This window comes from Typopeltis vanoorti, chromosome 7 (genome assembly GCF_054136105.1).
Source record: "Typopeltis vanoorti isolate ZY-2024b chromosome 7, IOZ_Tvanoo_1.0, whole genome shotgun sequence".
NCBI classification, from domain to species: Eukaryota; Metazoa; Arthropoda; class Arachnida; order Uropygi; family Thelyphonidae; genus Typopeltis; species Typopeltis vanoorti.
This window is the reverse complement of record NC_143555.1, coordinates 130,843,944-130,868,575: the sequence shown is the minus strand read 5'-3', so window position 1 is coordinate 130,868,575 and position 24,632 is coordinate 130,843,944. Positions and strand designations below refer to the sequence as shown.

At 36.6% G+C, this 24,632-nt stretch overlaps 1 protein-coding gene across 1 annotated transcript in view; it reads right to left on the bottom strand.

Annotated features, from left to right (window-relative positions):
- LOC150105070 (cardioacceleratory peptide receptor-like) overlaps positions 1-24,632 on the bottom strand; it is a 151,843-nt gene that overhangs the window by 43,554 nt on the left and 83,657 nt on the right. Inside the window, exon 2 of the mRNA XM_090396128.1 lies at positions 14-149. Coding sequence (XP_090252254.1) covers positions 14-149 — 136 coding nt within the window. The remainder of the gene's footprint in view (positions 1-13; positions 150-24,632) is intronic.

Genomic DNA, 24,632 nt, shown 5'->3' with positions numbered 1-24,632 from the left:
TCAAATAACTTACCAGCTATCGCCAGGTGCATGATAAAGAAGTTCATCCGGGACTTTCTGTTCTTTGACAACATCAGAGCAACCAGAACACAGCTGTTGCCGACGACTATCATAATGAACAAAACCCACAGGAATGTCAACTGCTCAGTCTGAAAACATAAAAGAAGATATTAAATAAAGAAAAACAGGAAGGATATTGCTTATTTTTATGGCAGGGAGGAATTGCGAATTAATCTCCACGCTTGAAATGTGCTTAGGGTAAGAGAGATCTGCAGAGGAATATTCTACGCATGTATACACTTACATTACACGATATTTTCTTCTTGTGTTTATTTTTATTTCATGTGTAGAATATTGCGTTGTTGGTCAATTGCTATTTGGGTCAAAATATCTAAATATTTGCAACGGGTAGAGGATAATAAAAAGTATTGTCTTAGGTTAATAGCGTAAAGCATACGAGTATTAAGGGTTAAATAATAAGGATAAAGAGCCAAGAAGCTATTTTTTTTCCGGCGATATAAATTAAGTTAAGAGAATAATAAATCCCGTATTGTTTTACAGCAGAGGACGAAACTCGGAGATCGAAATCTAAGAGTTTCATGCCGAAGAACTATCGGCGAGTCCAAGCGTAAGTCATCACTTGGGTAGTACAACACTAAGACAACTCTTGTCAAAGGTGGGGCAAGCTCCGTCACTATCCTTAATATTTTCTGATAATGTAAAACGCAGCTCCTAGGAGATGTATTACTGTTTTACATTATGAGGAGAGGTCACTACCCGGACCGGTTTCAACCTTTATGTATAGGTGAAGCGGGCTCTAAAAATTAGGCGATCCTGAAAGATCGTCCAACTCAGCGTTGTTCCACTCAGTGACAGGCTCACTCCGTCACCGAGAAGAACTTCTCAGCATTGGCTCTACCCAGTGGCAGGCTCACCCCACCATCAAGCAGAGCCATAATCTCAGCGGTGGCCCCCACTCAGAGACAGTCAAATAACTCCAAGGGGAGCCTCTCAAAGCGAGATCCGCCTCGCTCCGGTTTCCACCCTCATTGGTGTCTCATCAGTGAGTAGGTAGACCTGGAATACCAAGGTTTAAATGAACCGAACTTACATATACCCCTACTAACGAATTGCCAGACCGGTGTACCCATATATTATTATTAATACGATAAAGAGCCAAGAGGCTATTTTTTTTCCTGCGATATAAATTAAGTTAAGGGATAATAAATCCTGTATTGTTTTATAGCCGGATACGAAACTCGGATATCGAAATCTAAGAGGTCTGGCAATTCGTTAGTAGGGGTATATGTAAGTTCGGTTCACTTAAACCTTGATATTCCAGGTCGACCTACTCACTGATGAGACCTCAATAAAGGTCGAAACCGGTCTGGGTAGTGACCTCTCCTCATAATGTAAAACAGTTCTACATCTCGTAAGAGCTGTGTTTTACACGAATGAGTGGCCTAGAGATCGTCCGATATTTTTGAGATATCACCTTTACTTACACATACGGTGATTGATTCATTAATGCCCTTGGGGGTAACGGATGGCAACAATGCAGTGCTGTACCAATGAAGTTTAACTGAGGTTCGGCTGTTGCTGTTACCCCTTTGGGCGATGAGTTTTTGAGTTCGCTCTCTTAAAGTTTTTGCCTTAAGGGAGCACTTTGAGTCTCCGGGGAAGGTGTTCTCCGGCACGGCCCGCTGAGGGGCTTTGTCGGTGAATTATTTTCCTCGGAATTTGAGCGGTTCTGCTCAGTGGTCGGGGAGCCCGTCACTGAGTGGAACCAACGCTGAGATTAGGACGGTCTTTCGCCCACTATGGAGTGGCCTAGAGATCGTCCGTATTTTTGAGATTTCACCTTTACTTACATAGTCGGTGATTGATTCATTCAATCCAATACCCTTGGAGGGTAATCGAAATCTAAATGGCAATGCTGTAGCCAATGAAGTTCTAACTGAGGCTCTGCTATTGCTGTTACCCTCCTGCCATGATCAGAGCTTTAATAGCCCAATAACACCTTATCCCTACACTGTCCTCTACAGATAACGGGGAATATGAAAAGCATTCTTGCTTCGCCCCTTTAAGCCAGTCCTTATAAGGACTATAAGGAATTCTACACAGAAAGTAGTTCACTTTCAGTGATTTAGTTTACACTTTCAATGGCTTACTTTATAGTAACATACATACATATACGAGTATAAGTAATTCCCATTCGAAACAATTTTAATCAGTGCCCAGGATCGTTGTTATGGTATATGATATGTGCCGTGTTTTACTCAAGGAAATGTATAAAATTAAAAGCAGAAAACGATACTTTATGGTTAAAATTTGGGTTTTGCTGCCCTCGAAACTTGTCGCTCCTACAGAATTGCTGTAGTTTCTTAGTGGGATACGATGGCCCTCTCGGGGTTTCTTTGTTGTTAACTGGAATTCGACATATTTTTGCTCTGAGTTTACGATACAAATTGAAAACAATCGGTTAGTAAGAACAAATCTTAAGGTGAAATGTTCGTATCATTTTTTTTGGGGGGGGGTAGATGGGTGAAGCAAGAATGCTTTTCATATTCCCCATTATCTGTAGAAGTATGAAGAAAATAGAAGAAGAAAATGTAAGGATGGGTGGTTATCGGCTATAAGCTCTGCTCATGGCTGGGTAACGGCAATATCCGAGCCTCAGTTAAAGCTTCATTGGCTACAGCATTGCTATACGTTACCCTGGAATTCTACTCCTCGTAATTCACACATCACCTCAAGCCTCAAATATTTGACAATTGACATTAATGGCTTTAGGGGTGAAGCAAGATGCTTTTCATATTCCTCTCTATCTGTTACGGTTACATTACACGAAGGAAAAATTTTATGAGCAGTTCCCCCCCCCCCCCCCGAATGGGCATGGAGATTACATATCGCTACATGAAGTTAAAATGGCTTTTGGTCTTTTATTTTTAAATATATCCGTTGCATCGTAGGCTACAGTTGCTGAACTAGATTGTCGGGGTGTATAGACGTCTTTAGGAAGAACTCAGATGCTAAAGATTGGTAAAGAGAAAATATAGGGAATATTTGTATTTCTATGAAGTTGATTGTTTCTAACATACCACGGGGCATTCAGAATCATTCTCAAGCACTTGTTCTGCACTCGCTGTATTTTGGTAATGTTAGTATTAGAGGTGGGGCTTCAGGCTGGAGAGGCGTAGGTGATGATAGGACGAATCGTCAGCTGGTATAAAAGCCATTTGATTCTGTTACTTAGCCTGCTATTTCTATTAATTAGCGGATAGATCTGAGCGATGGGTTTAGATGCCTTTGCACGCGTAATCTTGATGTGTTGGTTGAAAGATAGCTTTTTGTCGAGAATTACACCCAGGTATTTTGTTTCTGTCTGCCAGGGAATTTTAGTATTGAATAGTAAGACGTCTCCTGCAGGAGATATCGATCCTTTCGTGAAGATAATGGCTGAACTCTTTTTGAGGATTCATTTGTAGTCTCCATTTGGAGAACTATTTCTCTACCTTTAGGTTTTCTTGAAGCATTTTAGTAATGAGGTGTGACCGAAGAGATCTGGCTAATAATGCCGTATCATCCGCATATAGGGCCATGATGGATGACATTGGGTTGTGCGGAATGTCTGACATGTATATAGAGAACAGTAATGGAACCAGTAGGGATCCCTGCGGTACTCCGGCGAAGATATGCCAATGGGATGAGGTAGTACCATTGATCTTGACATGCATGCTGATATTCTGCAGATAAGATCTAACTAGGTGTACCATTTTCAGTGAGATACCGGCTGAGATAAGTTTATGTAGTAATCCAAAGTGCCATATTTTGTCAAATGCTTTGGATAGATCAAAGAAAAACAGCTCCCGTGTATTGACGCCAGTTGTAGCTGGTGGTAATATATTCAACTATTCTGAGGATTTGCTGGGTAGTACTATGGTATTGCCAAAAACCAAATTGTTCTTTAGGAAGGATGTTTAGTTTATCTACTGAAACTTGAAGTCGTGAGAGGATGACCTTCTCTGCAACCTTACCCAGGTTGGAGATGAGACTGATTGGACGATAATTTTGAGACAGGTGTGGGTCCTTGCCTGGCTTACGTATTGAGGAAAATTCATAGCAGAGAAAATTCATCAAAAGGAAAATTTATCGCTCGCAGAGAAAATCCATTGCAGGAAAATTCATCGCAGAAAAAATTCGTTGGAAGCGTTATTTATTCGCTAAAAAATTGAAGTCAGTTTGGTTTAACACGTGTTATGTAAAGGCGTGTGATATTTGATAATAAATTGTGTCTGAGAGATACGGCGAACTCCTATGTCAGTATAATATTGGTTATTTTGTATTTTTATTTGTTTCTTTTTTTTTTTTCAATAATTTCTAGATTGTATCTGAAAATAAATAAACCGTCATGTATTATATTTGTAGTGTTTTTTTTTTTTTTAGTTTTATCGCATTTCAGCACATACTAATAATAAATGTATCTGTCGGATACATGCGACCTAAGATGCAAAAAATGCATTGCCATACGCGTATTCATACAGCTGGAGACAACATTATCAAACGAATTAACCAACATAATCATGTTGGTAACATGGCACGGGTTGAAGTAGCGAAGCTACTTAATAGGATTAGAGATCGAGCCCGTACAACTAGCAATGAGACTCATCGAATTATCACGGAAGCATACACAAAAATATCTCCTATTCATCGGCCAAATGCCGAGCAATGCCTCTGTAAAAAGGACTATTCGAAGAACCCGAAATCAACTGTTCTTCGAACAGGTACCACAAAATCCAAATTCGTTAAGTAATTTGATTTTTCCGCCTATTTATAAAATCACCAATGGAAATGAAGATTTTCTTTTGATGACAGCAACGATGGCCGCAACAAATTACTGATACTTTCTACTAAACGAAATCTACAGTTATTGTTGCAATCAGCAACATGGTATGCAGATGGCACTTTTAAAACTACTCAACCCCTTTTTGAGCAGCTGTACACAATTTATGGCATTATAAACGATAACCTGATTCCTGCTGTTTATGCATTGATGCCTCGAAGAAAGGAAGATACACACCGTAGAGGTATAAGCATGATAAAAAATTTGGAACCAAATTTGCCATCTACAAATGTTGTACGTGCTTTTGAAGTGTTATATGAAAATAATGACTATCCTGCTGAAGCTCAGTCTGTTCTGCACTACGTAGAAGACAACTGGATTGGCAAACCTGATCGTCGTCCACCTCGCTTTCCCCATGGGTAGTAGGGGTTGCACTCTGAACCAGATCAAGATCAAGATAAGATAAGGAATCGTGACGTGGTTGTTGTTCATTTGATGACGTAATTGTGTGTGACGGCATTTGTTTATGGAATTATGGGAGAGTGGTAGAGATAAGGATTCGTGTCGTGTTTAGTGGGGCACTTTTAACCAGATCAAGATCAAGATAAGATAAGGAATCATGTTGTGGGTGTGTGTTGTTTTCAGATGTAGACAAGTGATGTCATTTCTTAGTTGTAAATAAGTGACGTTATTGTTGTGAATGGAAAAGGAAGATATTAGTGAATAAGGCTTCGTGTCGGGATTGGTAGGACACTTTTAACCAGATCAAGATAAGATAAGGAATCGTGACGTGAATGTTTGTTATTATCAGATGTAGATAAGTGACGTAATTGTTAGTTGTAAATAAGTGACGTTATTGTTTTGAATGGAAAAGGAAGATATTATTAGGGGATAAGGATTCGTGTCGTGATTGATGGGATACTATGAACTAAATAGGGGTAGGGTGAATGGGGAAATGACGTCCGTGTTGTGGATGTATATTGTTATGAGTTATAGATAAGTAAATGGTTTGCGTATGATATTATGGGTGATGGATAGTGATAAGATAAAGTTTGGAATTTCGCTTCCCCCCTTTTTTGTCAGGGATATCACGTGGTGTGTTGGATTCGCGTGATACCTTGTGGGTAATTTTAGAGTTAAGGAGTCGTGACGTTATTTGTTTGGAAATTTCTGGGGAACATATGTCTCTGTGACATCACGTGATATTTTGGTTTGCCTATGGAATTGTGGGCGATGTTTTTGAATAACGATATCTTGGAATTTTCCCAGGGTGACACACATCCGTCAATGTCATCATGTTTTGTCTTTGGTTGTCTATAGATGGCTGTACGAAATTTCCAATACAATTTGGGTTATTTCTTTCCTGTTAAAGGGTGGGAGTTCTTAGAGTAGAGTCGTGATGGCAGAGTGATTAGGCTTTTCTGAATAATTTTATTATATGCTGGTGTCCCTCAAACACACACTTTTGTTTTTTCCATAGCTCATATATATTTTATTCTATATTCATATTCGAACTCATATTTCATTCGAACTCATATTTTATTCATAATTCATCCGAATATTTTGATTTATCTAAATTGAAGATCTTAAAGTTCAATAAATAAATAAATTGTGTGTGAATTCGCTGTGATTTCAAAAGTGATCTTACATAAATATGCACAACACATCAACGAAACCATTTGTTCATTTAAGTATACACATTTTATTTCGCATATTATTTACAATGTAATATGCAGAAATAGCAATTTACAGATATCACCAATGGATGTGGTGTTTTTCTTGTCGTAACATTTCTTTGATGGGACATGTGCGATTGGCTGACTTTTATACTGCTTCCCAGATGAGTATGCCAATTTCCACATATTAGTAGTACTGCTATAAAAGCAAGTCTCTGGAACTTTTGCGATGGTTCTTGATTTTCACCTACAAAGAAAAAAACTTATTGTTAGTGATGAAAAGTTAGCAGATTACTATAATCCTAATACAGTAGTTAGGTTTGGTAGTATCAAAGCTTTACAGAAACATAAAAATTTGCCACATGAAACTAGGAAAAGTTGGTTAGCAACACAGCCTACTTATGTGAGACATAAATCCATTAGAAGAAGTTTAGACGCAATCAAATCAAAGTCGCGACACTTTTACACTTTTCAATGTGATTTGGCAGATATTTCATCCGATGCAAAAGAGAATGGGGTGTGTGTTTCCTTCTTGCATTCATTGATTGTTTTTCCCGATTTGCGTGGGCTCGAACACTGAAGAAAAAATCAGCAGACGCTGTTGTTAATGCTTTCGAGTCTATTTTTAAAGAAGTGCCATGTTACATAAACACTGATCAAGGAAAAGAGTTTTACAACCAGAAAGTTCATGCATTGTTTAAGAACCATAATATTCATTTCTACATGACCAGGAGCGAAATGAAAGCACCCATTGCAGAAAGAGTTATCAGGACATTGAAAACAAAGATCTACAAGTGGATGACGTATAATAAAAGTAAAAGTTATACGAATATTTTTCCGACCCTTGTACATACTTATAACCTCGCACCACACCGCAGTATCGGTATGGATCCTTCGGAAGTTAACCTTCACAACGAGGATCGTGTTTGGAAATATTTGTACGGAACCCAAGAGGAGACTACCAAACCAAAATTTCAAGTAGGTGATAGTGTGGTTTTAAGTGATGATCCCCACAAATGTAGAAAAGGGTATTGGGGTAACTGGACACGACAACTGTTCACTATTGATCAGGTTATTAATGGAAACCCTGTAGTATATAGAGTTCGCAGTCGGGATGGAGAGATAGTGGAGGGAACGTCTTATGAACTTCAACTGCAAAAGGCTGATATACTCAATGAACTGCCGGAAGACGTGTATCTAATCGAAAGAGTACTTAAGCACCGCAAACAGAAAGGAAAGCCTCAGTATTTTGATAAGTGGCTCGGTTATCCCTTATCGTATAATTCTCGGGTTCGTAGCGAAGATATTTTACTTAACTCTTCCCAGAAACGCCAGTATGAAAATGTTTCCTACAAACACGCAAACGAAATTTCAAGTGGAATTACCAGACGAAATCAGACTTAAAGGTAAATGCGAAGTTGCTCTTTCCGAAATGCATCTTCTAGGAGAATATAATAACATCGATTTCGGTTACGATGAGTTTCATATGATACGTGCAGCTGGAGGAGGAGTCAACACTATTGACAACAACAAAATCACAGGAAATAAAGTTTTCGAAAAGTCTAAAGAAGGATTTTACAAAGTGTACAAGATTCCCCATAGCAGTTATAATTCACCCTCTGAAGTTCTTCAATCAGTGTTTGATGTGAGTTCTGTGACTACTGGAAAAAAGAACCCAAACAACACCATTTCTCTGACAGTCCCAAAAGATTACAACCTGTTTTTTCCCAAGGAGGCCTCGGATTTGGGCATTCTACGGGATTTTAATCAGATTGGTGTTAAACTGAAAAGTACAATCACAGGGAAATATCCAGTTGATATAAAGAGGGGTGTAGCCGCATATTTTGTTTATTCTGATTTAATCCAAGAACAGATAGTTGGGAATACATGTGCACCATTGTTACGAGTTGTTCAGTGCAGCACCAAGTGTTCCTTCGTTTTTGCTCAACCTGATTATTATCCGTTACGAAAACAAACATTTCAGTCAATTAGCATTGAAATCCGTTCTGACAAAGGCGAGTTGTTCCACTTTCGTGGCGGCAAGACAATAGTTACATTACACTTCCGACAAGTGAAGGAAGACTGATTATCTCAGATGTTTACGGGCCCCCAATACAGCGTGGGTACGGTTTAGGTAGCATTTTCAGAAGTGCCTTCTCCTTTCTAAGTCTACTTTTAAACCTGCAGCTCAATATGTCGGTCGTCAAGCCTTAAAAGCCGGTCGGTCAGCATATGATAGGAGATGTACTGGAAGGGATACCTGTACGTCGAGCCTTTATAAACAGTGCATCAGAAGCTGGGAAAACCTTTGCTAAAAAGGCTCAGAACCGATTACTTCAGAGAGGTCAAGGAAGCAAGAATATAAAAAACGAATACTAAAAAGCGCAAGCGAGATGACATCTTTTGCTGAGGATATGATGTCAGAGTTACATCTTTTTTCCCACCTTCGTGTCAACATGTGTGTGGAAAGTTCTTATGTTACCTACCAACCAATATCCAGTATACTAACAGTGGAATTTTGCATACCAGGTATATCTAAAGAATACTTGGGTTTGGGAAAATCATACCTACGCGTTTGTGTGCGCATCACTGACAATGATGGTGAACCTAACGAAGATTCTTCAGTTGGTGTCGTGAACAATTTTTTCCATTTCTTGTTCAGTCAAATTGACTTTTTTCTCCAAGATAAACTAGTGAATGTGGCATCAGACATGTATCCTTATGGGGCTTATATTGAAAAGCTACTAAATTATGATAGAGATGCTGAAAACAGTCAACTGACAAATGAACTATTTGTAAAAGATGATGTGGCTAATGTTAGTGATAAGTTTACTAAAAGTGAATGTGGGATGATTAGACGACAAGCTCGAATTAACCAGTCGAAAAGTGTCGAGATGCTTCTGTGAATACTCGCTGACATCATGCATCAAGACCGGTACTTGATCAACAACGTTACTGTTCGTGTTCGTATGGTTCGCATTTCTCTCGAATTTTGTTTACTGACAGTAAATGCTGCTGCTAAGCTAAAGTGCAAATTGAAGAAGCTACACTTTTTGTCCGCAAAGTCAAAATAAATTCAAAGATTCAACTGGCTCATCTGACTGTGTTAGACATGTCAAACATGGTATATCCTATCAATCGAGTGCAAGTGTCTTATTGTTCGATTCCTAAGGGTATGTCAGATGCCACACGAGACAATCTGTATCTAGGTGAAATACCATCCAGATTAATTATTGGATTGGTCGCTAGTGATGGATTTAATGGCACTTTCAACAGAAATCCATTTAAGTTTCATCATTTCAATATGAATTTTCTTGTAGTGACAGCTGACGGTATTCAGTATCCCTCGCAAACTTTGACTCCGAACTTCAAAGAAAGGCATTACAGCAGATGTTACATATCACTGTTCATATCGCTAGACAAATGGAACAGAGACTGTGGTAATGACATTTCTTATGAGGAATACGTAAAGGGAAACGTTCTCTATGGATTTGACTTCTCCCCAAATCCAAATGCCATAGCCCCCCATGTCAGTCTGTTAAGAAGAGGAAGTGTGCGCCTCGAAGTTCAATTTGCTCAACCACTTCCTGAAAACATCACTGTGGTTCTCTATGCAGAGTTTGAGTGTACGTTATCCATAACAAGGGATCGTTTTGTGTTACTGAACTATGAACATTGAACAATTAGTAAGCATACTAGAGTTAGAACCCATCACAAGAAAAGTGGGTTTAGGAGTTTGTGCTCGTGATGAATTGCCACAACATACGATCAGACAACGACAGTCGATGTTCGTCGTGAACAGAGATCCGACCTGATTGCCAGGACAACATTGGCAAGCTATCTATATCAAAGACAAAAACGGTGATTTTTTTCGATAGCTTCGGTCGTCCACCCGAAGGCGATATTGTTAACTTTCTGAATATCAACACTAATATATGGCATTGTAATAGTGTACCTGTACAAGCTAATGATTCTGTCGCATGTGGTTTGCACTGTGTATATTTTTTAATATTGAGATGTTGTGGTCTTTCTATGAAAAATGTTATTAGCAAATGTTATTCTAAGGATTTATGGTTAAATGATATTGTAGTAACTTATTCTGTTACAAATCATTTACTGAAAATAAAAAATAATTTAAAAAAAATTGTTTTTTCACTTACCATTTTTTCCACGCCAGTTTCTTATTCCCACGCAGCTTTCTGGGAGATAAAAAGACGAACTTGGTACTCATTCTTCGAGCTCTGCTGCACGCAGAGAGTGGATTGGAAGCATTTTCGTCACTGGGACTGGCTGACATTGATGGTTGAGGAGAATGGTTTCTGGGTATTCGGTTTGCTCAGGGTAGATTCTGGATGTGACAGTCTATGTTCCTGTTGCTCTCCTTCTGTGTGAGCCAATTGCTTTTCAAACCTAAATACTTCTGCAAAACAACTAAATATGCTTTTACTTTTTCATATGGATTTTAATTTCTCATTTTTAACATGGCACTCATTTTATCATCTCGTGTGTACAACTCACGCTCCTCTGGTGAGTGGAGGAGCATAAATTTTTTAAACATATGATTCATTTCCTAATAAATGTACTCAATAAAGGAACAATGGTACTGCCTAATAATGGGAACAGTGCTCCCCCGTGCTGCAAAACCAGTTTTCGTCTAATAATGAAGTGAAGCGATTTGTTACTTAGTGCTCTTATAATTTTTTTTTCCTTTGTAGGCGTGACTTCTGGTTATGTTTTAGTGGAATATTTCCAGATAAAACATTTTTGCAGATTTCACAGAGTGTGGTGATTTGGCTGGAAGTGCAGTGTTTTAAAGCATCATTTCCTTGTTTTGGAGAGGAATGAGATAAGTATTTGACGAGATATTCATAGCGTTTGAGTCTATCAGCCATTCAGGGATAAACACTGTATTGGGTTCTTCTCCTAGCAAAATCCGTGACCTTAAGCATAAAATATCAGGTGTTTCCTGTCTAAAGTCTAAAACTAAATATGAGTGGGGGTTCCCGTGTTGCATCTTTATAAATCCAACTAATACGTTCGTTTGTCCTGGAAAAACGTGAGAAGCTAAATGAGAAACTGTAAAGAGTCTCGGTTTTTTTTTAAAAGCAATAACATAATGTTATTGCTTTTAAAAGAAATTGAGAAATTGTCCGAAATGTGTACCTTTACAGAATAAATTTTGTGTCAGTAGAATGCACTGAGGTTATGATGTGAACCTTTTATGAAAACATCAGTTATTTCCGTGCTGTCTTTAGCCTGGTGAACCAAATCATCGATTATGAGTAAATTTCTCACATTTGAATCAAATTCAGTTTTTCAACCCTGTAACCTGGAGCAGGAAGTATGGCAAAAGTACTATGTTTTAAAAAGTTCTGGAGAAATACTCTCAAACATACTCCTGCAATTGTAATGTCATGGAGAAAGGGATCAATTTCGGTGAACTGTATGAAGAGAGTTCGAAAAGTGTTGCAGCTGTCACGCAAAACACGCACATCATCCTTCCTATAAGCCAAACGTTCCGTTTTCAAATAGTATTCACTGTCTAGCCGATTTTCGTACAAAGTCTTGAACTCTGTACGAGTTTCTTTGTTCATAAATTCTGGCTGGAAATATGATTCTTCGGGGATGACTCCATGATAATCTAGAGAATGGGATGTGTGAAACTTGATAGTTTTCTTGATAGGAAAAACTATCAAGAAACATAATGTTTAAAGGGTCATAATAGATAGCAAATATCTTCGATCCATCAAACACTATATGGGGTTGGAAATTTTTTGAAAAAATATATTCCAAAATAAAATACCCGTCAAAACCACGAATATGGTGTGCAATCACACGGATATTTTCGTATTTTGGTTTGACAGTCCAAAGGATCCTACCATCTTGTCCCCTTTTCATGATATTCTTGACAGAAAACAACTCATGGAACTGACTCACACAGTTTTCACCACAGAACTCGCATTCGTGACTACCGAAATCAGCTATACATAATATTGGAACATAACAATGATTTTTAGCATAATTTCTGTGTCAAAAAAAATCGGTATCGAAGAGTTCATCGAAAAACAGTTTACTGAAAGACAATTCATCGAAGGCAATTCATCGAACAACAATTAATTGAAAAAGCAATTCATCGAAAGACAATTCCCCGAAAAAGCAATTCACCGATGAGCAGTTAATCGAAAAGACAATTCATCGAAACGCAATTGATCGAAAAACAACAATTCATCGAAAAATCACAATTCATCGAAAATACAGTTCACCGAAAGATGAATTATAAGGCGTGTGGGGGCGAAGATGTGTGTGTAAATTTTTTTTTTTGGGGGGGATTATTTTGAGAGGTATATATCTTTTTATTATCCTACTATTTATCCTACTTCGTTCGGAAAGAGATTTTTTGGCGGGGCATACTGGTTGCAGTGAATGATATCCACTGAGGTGGGTATAGTTGAGATGTTAAAAGAACATTTCATAAAGAGATTTCATCCTCGTGAAATTTTTTAGCTCATATTCTAACTGTTGATGAAACATTGCTTCGTCACTATGACTCAGAGAACAAACAACAGTCAATGGAGTGGAGACACAAAGGTTCTCCATGGCCAAAGAAGTTTCGAACCAAACAGTCAGCAGGGAAAGTTCTTGCCATTGTCTTTTAGGACAAGGATGGTGTAATCCTTACCTTACCTCAAGAAAGGTGAAACTGTTACAGCAGCTCGGAAGGAACTGAAGGAGGTACTGAAGGAAAATCGGTTCGAGAAACTAAGCAGAGGCGTGTTGCTGTTGCAGGACAATGCACCTGCTTATGAGATCCAACAGACAATATACAACTTGGGATTTCAATATCTACCTCAAACACCATATTAACCAGGACTGGCCCAGGGTCGGCCCTAGAAATTTTGTCGCTATGTGCAGTAGCATATTTTCTCACCCCTTCCCCTTAAAAAAAACTATTTTAATGACATCTTAAAAGCCATGATATCAATCTAGGCTTCAACATCTCTGATCATAATTCTAAATAGCAGCATTAGCTAATAAAAATTCATATATTAATGAAAAAGGATCATAAACTATATTTTTTACAGAGAGAGAGAGAGAGAGAGAGAGAGATTTCCTCTTAATGTGCAGTATAATAAAATAATTCGTAACGTGTTATTGTACTTTGGGATCTTTTAATTTTTAATGGAAGGGGACCCGAAACTTTTGCACTCAGGCAGCACAAACCCACGGAACGGCCCTGAAGATCAGTCAATAAGAGTTGTGTAGATTCTAGTTAATTGTTAAGAAAAGTTAATTGCTCTCCACATGTTTACTTGTGGCACCAAATAATGAATGAATGATTCAGGAGGGAAAAAAAGTTTCCTTTCCAGGCATTAAAAAATACACAGCCTATATATTTACAAATGAATTGTAAGAATAAATTGCCAGAAGTTTTCAGAACAAGAAGCTGAATGCACGGTTCAGTTTTAGTTCATAATGGATCACTTTTATCATGACATTTCCATAAAGAAGTTCCGAAATGATATTAGCAACTCTGCTCTGGCTGGATGAAATTTAATGATATTTTTAATTTCAATCGACTAGACTTATTGTGTCAAAATTTGGTAGAACGAATTTCTTAGCCTATTCCACCCCTTATTAACTGCAATTACATGTTTTCGAGGTTATTCGGGAGATAAGTGCATGTGGTACTGCTGTCTTCCCTACAGATAAATCACTAACTGTACAATGAAGCAGGATGTACACTTACATTAAATGCTCTAAAATGCAAGAAAATAATTATTACGTTTCAATGACCGCTTCCATATGTTGTCTGTATCATGAGTAACGTTCCGCATTGTTACTGAACATTTTCTAAACAATAGTTTGCAAGAAAAAAGATTTTCCGATGAATTCTTTCATAATTCATCGAAAAAATTTCGGTGAATTGTTTTTTCAATGAATTGCATTTTCGATGAATTGTCGTTCGATGAATTGTCATTCAAGGAATTGCCCATTCGATGAATTGCCTTTTCGATGAATTGTCATTCGTTAAATTGTCATTCGGTGAATTGTTTATTCGGTAAATTGCTTTTTCGATGAATTGCTGTTCGATGAATTGCATTTGAAGAATTGTCTTTCGATTAACTGTTTTTCGATGAATTTGCCTGTAACCAAAAAATCACAGAAACCTGCTTATTTTAGACCTCCAATTTTTGCACAAAACACTTCTGTTTTGGGTGAACTAATTTGCAGTGGTGGCAGAAATTTTCAGGTGGGCAGACGTGGCTTTTATCTGTAGAGAAAGCAGCCAAGTACTGCCCGCAATGATGTATTTGTGAACAAATATTATTTTGTGTGTGCAAATTCAGACATTCATTGCCATAGAAAAATCTATTGCATGACTCACACAAAAGAAGGTCCATCACATTATGACTGGCGTTTGTGCGACAGTGGATGCACACATTTTTTACATCAATGCATTTGCAATTTGATAGAAGTGCTGTATGTTTTCATACAACTCGGGAAATAATAGGATTGCCCAAACAGAGCTGGGACTCTATGCACAAAATCATAATGAGAGTTGCGCTATAAAAGACAGATCTGATTATTTGCATTTGGTCAATGAAACACCACAGAAAAATTAGTAACAGCAGAAAGATATTACTATTTGGTATTCTGGAGTCAAATGCTTTTGAAAAAGACTTGTCTTTGAATACCACAAGAAATAAATGGAACCGCTGCAATTTTGTGGAGAGTTAAAGCCCTCTTTGTAACTTTTTATGATCTAACCGCACTCGCCTGTATGTTTGGGCCTCATCAGTGTGTGCAGAAACACCCAGAACAAGTGTTTGGGCCATGTAAAGATTGTCTTTGTTAAATATTTCCACAACAGCTTGTGTTTTTTTTTTTCAGAAAGTCATCCAGGCTAAGCAGATTTCTTATTTTTACATTGGTTCTGCCACTACCATTATTACTTATATTGATAAGTATGACATGTATAGAAAGATCGTTTGCCAATAGAAACTCACGTTTCGATTGGGTGACAGCATAAAATGTATCAACTATCCTTTGGATAGTTAATTCAGAAAGCAATGGTAAGTTAATATTGCTTTCTAAACTGGATGCACTAACGCCCAAATGAACGTGAGAAAATGTTCCTAAACTTGATAAACGCTGAATGATCTCATTAAGCATATCTCGAAACATTTCAAAAAAAACTCCAGTGGGTGGAGTTCAAGGTCACGAAATCTAATTTGGTATTCCATTTGACGAGTTTGATATTTGATAGAAATCGTGACCAGTCCATCGAAACAGTATAAAAATCCCTGTAGAGTGAGGAGTCAGCAGTGTTAGAAGAGCTTTTAGTTTCACATTCAGAATATACTAATTGTGGGGAGATCACGGCTACTTCCAGCCCCACCAGCAACAGAAACATGTGGACCATGACCTGTGTGTTGTTCATTTTCACCTACAGATGAATTTGTCAAATCAACTTCATCAATAAATGATGTATGATTATGCACAATGCCGCCAGTAACAAACCGAATGACTGATGATCGCTATAAAAAAATTACTTTCTAGATTCAGAAGTTTCTTTTATAATAAATGTTAATCATCAAAAAGTGATTTTGCAATTACAACACTATGTGATCCTTTCACTAACAGAATTTTATTAAACATCAGCCCGCAAATCTTTCCCCAAAACCCTAACAAGCAAAAAATAAATATATAAAATAAATAAATAAAAAATGACTTATGGATATTTCACTAAACACGAAACAGTTTGAAGTATTTTCATGAACATGTTTTTAATTTACATTGCAAAACCACCTTATAAACATATATATTATAAACCTAGACATTAAAAAGAAATTAACTTTCTAGATTTCAAATAAATGTTACTCATCATAAAGTGTTTTTGCAATTTCGACACTATGAGATTGTCTCACTAACACAATTTTCTAAACATTAGCCCTCAAAATCAGACATTAAAAAAAATACTTCCTATAATTCAGATAAATTTTTCTCATCATAATATGATTTGGCAATTGTAACACTACGTGATCCTTCCACTAACACAATTTTACTAAACATCAGCCCTCAAAATTTTCCTCCAGTGTTTTTGCAATTTCGACACGATTTTGCGATGGTTTCACTAACACATTTTTACTAAATGACCACCCTTTTATTTATAAGAAAAACTTTATACTGTTTTCATCAAATAATTATTGATATAACAAAATTAATTAATTTGTTTTCGTAGGTTTATACTTTTGAGCAACTCTTTAATAATGTCGATTAATTATATTTAAATAAATAAAAAGTAAAATGTTTTCTCTAACAAATTTTATATTATTCGAACCGTACATCACAGTTCGTAGATGATATATAATTCAACCCTATCTTGGCACGCCAATTTCTCTATCGTTCTTCCTTCATAAGCTTAGAAAAGCGTAATATTTCATTTCCTTGTTTCATTTATCACGTGCAACGCCGCAGACATACCGAGATAAGCTAGGGAATAAAGTTCCGTATTAAATCAGTCTCCGGAAACTTCGGGATGTGCTGCTGCGTTTCAGTCAGTTCATTTGCCCATTGGTTGGGATAAAGGAAAATGGCTCTCATTATCGGTACCGCTTTTTATCTTCAAATCACGGGAAAATACATGCATGCTTTTTACTCTTGCTTCATCTTCTTCCTCTAATATAATTTCGTAACAACTAGGATGCAGTAAAATCTAATATTTACAATGCTTTCCATATTTAGTAAGCTTCAAAAGCGAATCTTCTATGACAGCGGGAAGGTGCCAAGTTCCTTACTGTTGTCTTACTCCTAAGTGGGGGGATAGAACCATATTTTTTATATAACGCTCCTTCTTCTTCTTAGCTTCAGCTTCCTTCTCTTTAAAATGCAACAGTTAGAATGATAAATAAGCGTTCTAATCTCGTAGTGGAATTCACTTTGTCACTGTCAGATGTCGCTGGGGAGTACTCCCAATAAAAACCTATTGAAGTGCCAAAATTCTCCTTAGAAACATTCAAAGAAATAAAGCTTATCTGAAAAGGGATCTCTTTGCCAGAAGATAAGATGCGCTTTTGCATCTTATGCCTCCTCTGTTAACTTCATCCGGGAGGGGGGAAAGATTGATAGATAGAACGCATGTGGTTCATTTCTTCAAAAGGCATCTGTTTCCTGCTTGAAACGGAAGGTGTGAAATGAGACAACCCGCACTCCTTTTTCCTATCCTATTCCGAACATCACACACACACACACAAAGTATTTTCAGACTTCAACATCCAGTATACACTTGCAGAATCTTCGCTTCCTCTTTTAACTCTCTTCTAACAAGAGGGTTAAAATGTTTCTGAAAAAGGGAAAAATAAATTCTCAGCGAGAGAAGCAATCGATGCCGCTAAGAGACCTCTTACGACCGCTAATGAGTGACCTTGAACAACCTACACTAAGTTATCTTTTAAATAATTTTAGAAATATCTTAAATTCAGAACAAACTCAAGTTGGCAACTTTTGTGGCACCAGTGAAGACAAAAACTCGTCATAACAAACAAGCTGAATACGCATGCGTATTACTCAGAAATTGAGGATGCGAGAGATCGAAATTTTTACTGTCCGTACTTGCTATTGGGAACATTTTTCTTAAAGTCTTCCTTTACACAGCATTACATAATATTTTTCAGAATGGCTTCTTAAGTTAATTGACTGTCTTAATATATTATGAAGCATATTAAAACTCATTAGGAAAGCAGCAATAAACGGAATAAATAATAGCACATGATGGAAGTATCGGCAATGAAAATGCCAATTATAAGGTATAAATTTACAGTTGTATGTTATAAAAAGAGAAGCAATGCACGACTATTCTTATACCGCTTATTATGGGCATTAGACAGAAATGAAATAAAATATATTTATAAGGAAATTTTATAAATGGATCAAGTTGTACATAGATGGCACTACTATCGCTTAAGCGTCAAAGGCTGGTTCCATGTGATAAGTTTGTTAAAGACAAACATTGGATGCCGAATTACGGAACACTAATTCTGTTATCATCCGTAAAGCTGTTCCAAAAGGTGTCAATCATTGATGCTTCGACCATAAAACCAATTATGTAGCTAAATGGATGATCGATGCCTATACTCTACGTCAACGTTATCAATGCATTTAAAGTATTGGTGTCCCTCACTATCAACACAAGCATCCTGAAAACTTTTTGTCCTCGTGTGATTATTATAATATTTTTCAAAAAAATTTCTGGGAAATAATTTGTTAAAAAGGAAAAGTTCCTTTTAAAATATAATCTTTAAATCATCTTAAAATAAAAATATTAAAAATATTTAAGTCTTAATGTGTGTGTGTGTGTGTGTGTGTGTGTGTGTGTGTGTGTGTGTGTGTGTGTGTGTGTGTGTGTGTGTGTGTGTGTGTGTGTGTGTGTGTGTGTGTGTGTGTGTGTGTGTGTGTGTGTGGATAGATATATAGTATATCAATTTACTCCACTAATTATGTTGGACCCTATAGCTATATGTAGAATATTGAGTTTACTGCGTAGTTTATAATTCAAGACGTAAGGCGGAGCCACTTTTACTTAAGTTGTCAGTGAGGTTTAGCCCTCATTAATCAAGATCTTTACTCTCATGCAATATTTAGCCAGCCATTGTACTACAATGAAATTAATATCAGAAACAAGCATTCTCTACGGGAAGGCTTATCATGTTTACGAGGAAAAAGTTCATTATAAGTTCCACATTAACAGATTGTGTCTTGTTATCAGTGTCACCTGGAGGAGACGATAATTATGGCAGATTATAAGCATTAAATAATCAGCTGATAGGACGGATGCCTTGTACGGAATCGGATATAATTAATCAAATCATGTTCCTGACGTAATTAAGTGATCACAAAACTTCGAATGTTAGAAAACATCTTACTTTGAAAATATTTGTTGATTTTTAATTAAATTGTATATTTTTATTTTTTTTTAATATTAATTTAACGCTGGTGTTTTTATTTTAATTTGGAAAATTTAGTAGCGACCTCAATTTTGCAAATCGGCATCCAAAATGTAAAATCAGCACGAAGCGTTATTGAGTTTTTATTATTAAAAATCTGTTGTGATTTTTTATTATTATCAGCAAAGTTTAACTGGAAGAAAATCTTCCATATATATGTCTGATAATGCACAGAAGAATCCGAAATTATTCAGCGTGCTGTTTAATGGAGTAAAATGCTTGGGGTTATTAATGCCATTGAAAAATTCAGTTCAAAATTAAACGGTTTACTCTTTTCAGTAAGTAACGTTAGAGTTCAGAGTTAGCTCCACAAAATATAGCTAAAGAAATCGAAGTATCATGAAAGTTTTTTTTTTAAACTTGTTTGCAAATACTTAATATAACTAATGCAATTTAGTGAGAAGTGCAAGACATAAAAATATGGGATGGAAAGAGAGAGATAGATGAGCAGGTAGTCCGATCATATTTTATTTCTCTGGCAATTGCGTTCCTAAAGTTATATAATCACACAACCAAATCTTTTCAGATATCTTTCAATTTATAAATGACAAACGAAGGACTTTATCTGAGACACGATTCTTATCAACTTTTTTTTCATTAATTGCTAGAATAATTGGTAGCGTCGCAGATTCTCTTTCCACACAAAGTTTGTAGGACAATCACAAACATCCATGCACATGGCGGGATCCGAACCCGTAAGTGGTTAGCATGTGTTCGCTGGAGAGCGAACACGCTAACCACTCGGCCAACCAGGTCACAAAGAGCAAAAGTCAGAGAGAGAGATTGTATTTAGGAGGGTTCTTGATTTATCCAAATGTACTTGCAATTGTCCAAACACAGTTTGATATAAAAAACGTAAAACAGTAAGACAGAAAATCAATTCTAGTTTGTCCGCTATTCGAGTGCATATAAATATCTACAAGAAAATGACAGATTAAGTCGTTAACTTATTTAACATCGAAACTTTGATCGCAAGTTCAAAAGAAGACAGATTGTAGTAAAGGCATTAAACAATGAACTGATATTATAAAAAGCAAATCGCTGAGATGAATCGATCCGACTTATTCTCGTTGCATATTATTGTACACTATTCTAATTCCCCACTCTCAGTTATTATGAAACAGCTCACTTCTGTTTTCTCCTTCCAGCTATTGCACATCATTTATTAAAATGCTAACTGTGGGTAATCAAGCATCGTGCATCAGATGCATAAGTCTGTTGTTAGAGAAACCAAAGCATGTTGGTTTCATTGAATTTGTATTTTAACTTTGAATTTCTCTTTTGGTGCGAGATGGATCATGTGATCATGGAACATGGATCAAGTGGTGACATATTTTGATACTCGCAAATATATTTCTGAAATCTTTATGTGGTGGATCATTCGTTATAGAATTATTTCTGCATTGAAATCAATATTCGTTTTAGACTGGCACTGAAATTTTAAATGAGAATAGTCTTGCATATCATTAATGGTTATTTGAGTAGAGTTCTTAAAGAAAATCTCACTTTAAATTGGAACTATCTCAGAGCACACCTGTACTCACTTTTGTCTTGTACATCGTTACCAATATACTTGCTACAATCGTTTTCCCATCTCTCTCTCTCTCTCTCTCTCTCTCTCTCTCTCTCTCTCTCTCTCTCTCTCTCTCTCTCTCTCTCTCTCTCTCTCTCTCTCTATAATAAAATGTTATCTACTGATTTATTTAACTTGTAGGCTGTGGTTGGTTTGAATTGTTGCCGAAGAAATTAAGGATTTCAGATCCCTACAGTATATCTGGTAATAAAAATGGTTATTTTAAAGCTGGGTGGTTAGGCATAGGATACAGTAAACTAATAAGTGTAATTTAGAACTAAGAATAAAATACTAGAAGAAAAAAATGGAATATAAATACCGGGGAATATCAGTTAATAATTAAAATATAACTCAACAGAAGTAAAAGAATAATATTAGAATGCCTCAGTTCAACATACAAATATATTTATAACAAAAAAAATAGAAATCAATGAAACAGATAATAGTGTGGTCATTGTTAGAACGAGCACGTAAAACAAGAATAGAGACATCGGAACTACAACAAATAAATAGAAATGAACGGAAATAATTTTAAAAAAAAGTTAATAATGAGACAAAATTTGTTGAAATAACAATGTAAAGGTGTACGAAAAACGCCACTTGCAACTAATAAATGAATACAAAAGAATAAGATTAGAATAAAATACGCATGCTCATAGATCGGGCTCAAATATAATACTGAAATTATTCCGGCTAATCAGATTGCACAGTTTGCCCGAAACCGGTGGCGGAGGTATCCTTGTATGGAGGATTATTCTCGTGGACATCGCTGAGAACTCTTGTCTACACTAGACGCACCTTGATCTTGTCTACAATGGACGCACCTTGATCTTGTCTACACTGGACGCACCTTTAATTCTTACCCAAGGTTTGTTTCGCAACACGTATCGACCTTACATGATGATAATGTGGCCTGTTCAATCTCTGGTTTCTTCCAGCAAGATAACGTTCAATGTCACAAGGCTCGCATTGTGACATTGAACGTTATTTGAAGAGCTTATCCAAGAATTTTGTTTGTTCTCTTGGATGCTTATTCCTTCTTATTTGAATCCCATGGTCAGTTTGTCTGTCCTACAGTAACCTGAAATATCCACATAGCCATGAGGAGAGGCCCATCCATCTTCGTGTGAGACCGATTAAGTCACCTTTAGTTGACAAGTCCTAAAAAGGGTTCTTCGGATTCTAGACGGAGTAATCTTGAGTTGGTGTATATATTGCAACAGCAATATATTTTAGCAAAATGGACGTAGCACACAAACCCATGCATACAAAACCAGCGATTTCGCCTTTAGATGAAAATATTCTATGAATATTCTTCGCGTTATAAACTGGATTGGAGCAGAGGTCTTTGCAACCCAAAGATATCTTGCATCGCCGAAACAAAATGAAGTTTACTTACCATTACCAGGATTCAGGTTCAAACTGTGTTTGCTTATACTTGGATAAGGGATTAAACCAAATATATAATTGTATGCATAGCCAAGTGAAAAAACTTCCATCAACTATCTCTAATCCAGAGAATTTCCCAGCTTAGAATCTCATTTTCCTAATTAGGTTGGTTCCACAGTTACTTACTGCATGGAACGTAATTTAAATTGTACTAGGTTAGTGGATAATCCATTCATTTACCATCTTTTTCTTCATCTTTCTGAGTGACGAACCTCAGGCAGTGCCCATATAGTGGTGGTAGGGTCTTCGTCCCAGAAACTGGGATTTTTTTTTGTCCAGAAAAAGAGGAAACGGGCTAAAATGTTTGTAACAAAATAACGGCCAGTCATCATTGAAGGTAAGGATATTTTCCATGTGACTCATTACTGTGAAACCAACATTATGTATACAGAGCCTCCGTATCTCAGTCGATATAGACGAACCCTTTGTTCGGAAATACCTGGATTCATTCCTGTCCATAACATTTGGAACCTTTATCTGAAATGGAACCTCTTTATTGGAACCTCTTTCGACTAAAGCTGAGTGAGCATACGGATGTATGGGGGTTTTCACCCGGAAACTCGGGTTTTTCTTCCCACAGAACAGGTAAGCCGACCAGTGAACACACACGGATCTCGAGTCATAAAATACATACTTAATCCCTTACTTGGAGGGCTCAACCGGTCCTAAGGGACGCTAGAGGAACGGAGGGAATCCTCATACGAATAAATAAATAATTATGTAGACATGAGGGGATGCCAAAAATACTATAGGTTTCTGTTATCGTCTTTGTTACAGATTGACGTTGTAATTTTTCAAGAATTGTCTACAGATTCTTCCTTCCTAGTGCTCTCAACATTTCCTAATAAATAATTCGTTTTATTTTTGCTCAAACTTTATGAAACATATTAATTATTTTTATTGCATAATAATAAGAAATTTTCAGTTAAAATGAGCAACGAGAAATATCGAAATTGATGTAATAAATTTAGTTTGTAATTATGTTACGAAATGAGGATTTGTGTGCTCTCTCCTTAACTATTCCAATTAAAAGTGTCGCTTAGGTTGTATTCAACATTATTGTATTAGTAAAAGGAAATTATTTCTAAAGAGATCGGAACACGTCTCTAATGAACAAATTGTATTAACTTGCGAATCTTCTACACACTAAATTGGAATATGTATAGGAATGAATCTAAATGGATGAGAATCCTTGTTGAAGATAATCGAATCCCTAATACTTCACACGGACACTGGTTTTGCTACGCAAGTGAATTTACTGTTGTTAAGGGTAGGAATGAACTGTGTCTCTAAGCATCTAATCCTTAGTGTCTTTTCGAAGTTAAAGTGAATGTAAATCAGGATGCCTTCTAGAGTAGAATGCGTTCATTAAGTGCCCTGAATATCGAATGAGAAATTTCTTTTCAGAATAACTTCCCTCCAATCTAAATCCTGTTCCTTCTCTTGTGTAGTTTGAAAACAAAGCTTCAGAATTTTGGGAATTCATTCTAAATAAAGGTAGTTTGATTTCTATTATATCTCTCTGACAATAGCTTTATAATCCTCCCCTATACGGTAGCTTCTCTGTAAGACATAACTATATTACTGAAAGCAATCAATTCAGGGGTAAACTGTGGCGCAATAAAGGACAGGATGAAGCATGAATGAAATATTGTAGAAGAGCAAAAAATGACGAATACATCGCAGAATATCAAAGATTGCCTCACATTACGATTCTTTGATAAATCACCAGCACATTTTAAAATCGTCTCTCTGCTTGATATGGTTTGCAATAGATGCTGCGATGAATTCTGTTGGAAACAATGTTGGTAAAGTCCAATGTTTTACCTTATTCTTCTAAAGTTTTTGTACCACTTTAATGCCCTCTCTAAAACACAATTTATGATGTGAATCTAACAATTAAAACAGTTGCATGGCTTACTAAGAGGCAAGGGGAAAAGGAACTGGAAACAAAGCAAGAGCTCTGTTAGCCTTCATGCTTAATATTTCAATGAAAGAGTTAAACAAAGTTTGGTCCAAAGAGTAAAGACTCTCAATTTGAGACACCGGTGAGTGACATTCATCGTTTCCTGTGTGTTATGTAGTAA